The sequence below is a fragment of the Marmota monax genome, unplaced genomic scaffold (genome assembly GCF_021218885.2).
Source record: "Marmota monax isolate L192 unplaced genomic scaffold, Marmota_monax_Labrador192_F-V1.1 WCK01_AAM20220418_F8-fsc00057, whole genome shotgun sequence".
Lineage (NCBI taxonomy): Eukaryota > Metazoa > Chordata > Mammalia > Rodentia > Sciuridae > Marmota > Marmota monax.
The window spans coordinates 5,422,230-5,424,384 of NW_026693933.1; the positions used below are offsets into that span (position 1 = coordinate 5,422,230).

The window sequence follows — 2,155 nt, forward strand, 5'->3', positions numbered from 1 at the left end:
TCTCTCTGGGAATATCAGAATGGCAGCTTCTCTACGATCACCCTAGTCAGGTGGAGACCGGAGGGAGAAGGGCGAATGAAGAGAGAGGAGAGAGGAGAGAGAATGATTCTTTCTCAGAGGTTGGTGCACTTGTTGCACGTTGTCCACCCCATGGGAGGTCGAGACCCCTTGACTAATCAGAAAACTCAGCACCATCGCACCCCTAGTGGTTCTGTGCCCACCAGCGCAAGCCAGACAGGACCTCCTGTAGGGGATGGTTCAGCCCCGACTCTTGAGTCTTTAAAAAAAAAATTTAAAAATTAAAAAGTAAGATTTTTTTTTTATTTCTATTTAAAAAAGGAGGAAAGATTGTACTCCATAGAAGCTCTGAACTCTGTCGTTTGAGAAGGTGAACTTTCCACCCACTCAGCCCTCAGAAGATGCTGGGCTTGAGCCTCACACAGTCCAGACTCCTAGTTAACAGCCCTCTGGCCCCTAATCTCCATTCCTTTGAGGGCGACCGCATGTATATTAACTCTACAGCTGCCACACTTCCCGAGGGCTGTGGGGATTTTACAATACTGAACCTGATCTTCGGAAGGTCAGCCGTTCTGTCTTGGGGCGTCCCTACTTGCCTTTCAGCGACACTCACTGCTAGGTCCTGAAACACCCCAGACCCACGCGCGCTCAGGGGAGGAGGGGGCAGATGACCCCCATCCCACCCGGCTCAGCCGGTTTCCTTCTTCTCGCAGCTCTCCAAGAGCTCAGTCATGAAGGAGATGTAGACGATGGCCAGGCGTAGGGTCTCGATCCGAGACAGCCTCTTCTCGTAAGCAAAAGTGGGCACCTTCCTCCGCAGCTGGTCAAAGGCTTCATTGAGGTTGAACATCCGCTTTCTCTCGCGGATGTTGGCGGCCTGGCGCTGGGCATAGGTGATCACCCTTTTCCTCTTGGGGCGGCCTAGTATCGAGGGTCCTCTCCCGCGTCCCTCCTCTTCCTCCTCCTCTTCGTCCCCATCCCCTTCATCTACTTCGCAATCCTCTTCTTCCGGGGTCCCCTCCTCAAACTGCGCCAGCCTCCTGGGCCTTCCCTCTCGGAGCTCAAGTGCCGGGTCCCCAAAGGGGACGCAGGGCGAAAAGTCGCAAAGGAGAGGGTGTCTCGGGGAGGCCAGGGACAGGTCTGCGACGAAGTCCAGCACAGAGGCGTCCACGCAGCTCTCGGGATAGGCCGCCATCGCTTCAACTTGGCCCTGCGTCTCATCGATTTTTCGCAGAGAGGGGCGAAGCTGCTGATGGGGCTTCTTAACAGCCTTGGGTCTGATGGAACACCATCACCGGCTGGCTGGGGGACATTAATATTTATTACCAAGCTGATAACAGGATTAGTCGCCCCGATTGGGGAGACTCTGACAACGTCCCTCCTCTGGAAGCTGATGAAGGAAGACAAGCTTGAGTACGCCTGGAGGGCGCAGAAGGAAAGGCCTCCACTTCTGAGATCTTTTCGCTGCGCCACGCGGACAGTTCCTTCTTGGCAACAAACCCCAGTTCTTACCTGCTGTGTGCTTTTTGTGTCTGTCTTCACCCCCGCAGCCAACTAATGTTCTCCAGGCTCCTTATCTCATGTAGTTCTTTAATTTCGATTTGGATTTTCAAAGCGAAGGTATTTTCCAGCGCGATGGTTTCTCCTTGGCGTCAGGGTAGAAGTCCTGAATCTTGCCACCATCTGCCAATGGATGTGAAGCAAGTGCATGTGCTTTTAATGATGTCCTGAAGAGGGGCCCATCCTGAAGAGGGGCCCTTCCTGCCAGGGGTCGAGGGGAGCTGTTTGTCTGGTATCCCAGTGCAGCGGCTGCTGAAAGGCAAGACCTTCCATTAGCTTAAGTAAGCATGGCAGGGGGGGCCTAGAGCACATTCCCCAGAGTCGCTGTTGGAACCGGCTTTCTTTTTTTTTTTTTTTTTTCCTTCTAGGGCATCTCAAACAACTCTGCTGCGTGGTTACAAACCCTGACTTCTAAATGTCTGTTTGTAGCAATCAGCCTAACAATTGAGATACTTGACTTTCCTTTCCCTACCCTCATCTTCCACTCACGTGGATATTTTATTACAGGGAAAAAGTTATCATGACAACAAAATGAAAAATGGTAGTTCGCAAATTTTTCTCTAGTCCGGCTGTATAA

At 52.1% G+C, this 2,155-nt stretch overlaps 1 protein-coding gene across 1 annotated transcript; it reads right to left on the reverse strand.

Annotated features, from left to right (window-relative positions):
• Positions 1–256: 256 nt before the first annotated feature.
• On the reverse strand, positions 257–1,879 carry Ferd3l (Fer3 like bHLH transcription factor). The gene has a single exon (XM_046463653.2). It carries the CDS (start codon positions 1,211–1,213, stop codon positions 707–709), a length of 507 nt encoding a protein of 168 aa, XP_046319609.1. The 5' UTR covers positions 1,214–1,879; the 3' UTR covers positions 257–706.
• Positions 1,880–2,155: the final 276 nt, after the last annotated feature.

Bases quoted from the DNA above. Each gene is read 5' to 3' on its own strand.
- Ferd3l (XM_046463653.2), bottom strand. From the start codon at position 1,213: ATGGCGGCCTATCCCGAGAGCTGCGTGGACGCCTCTGTGCTGGACTTC.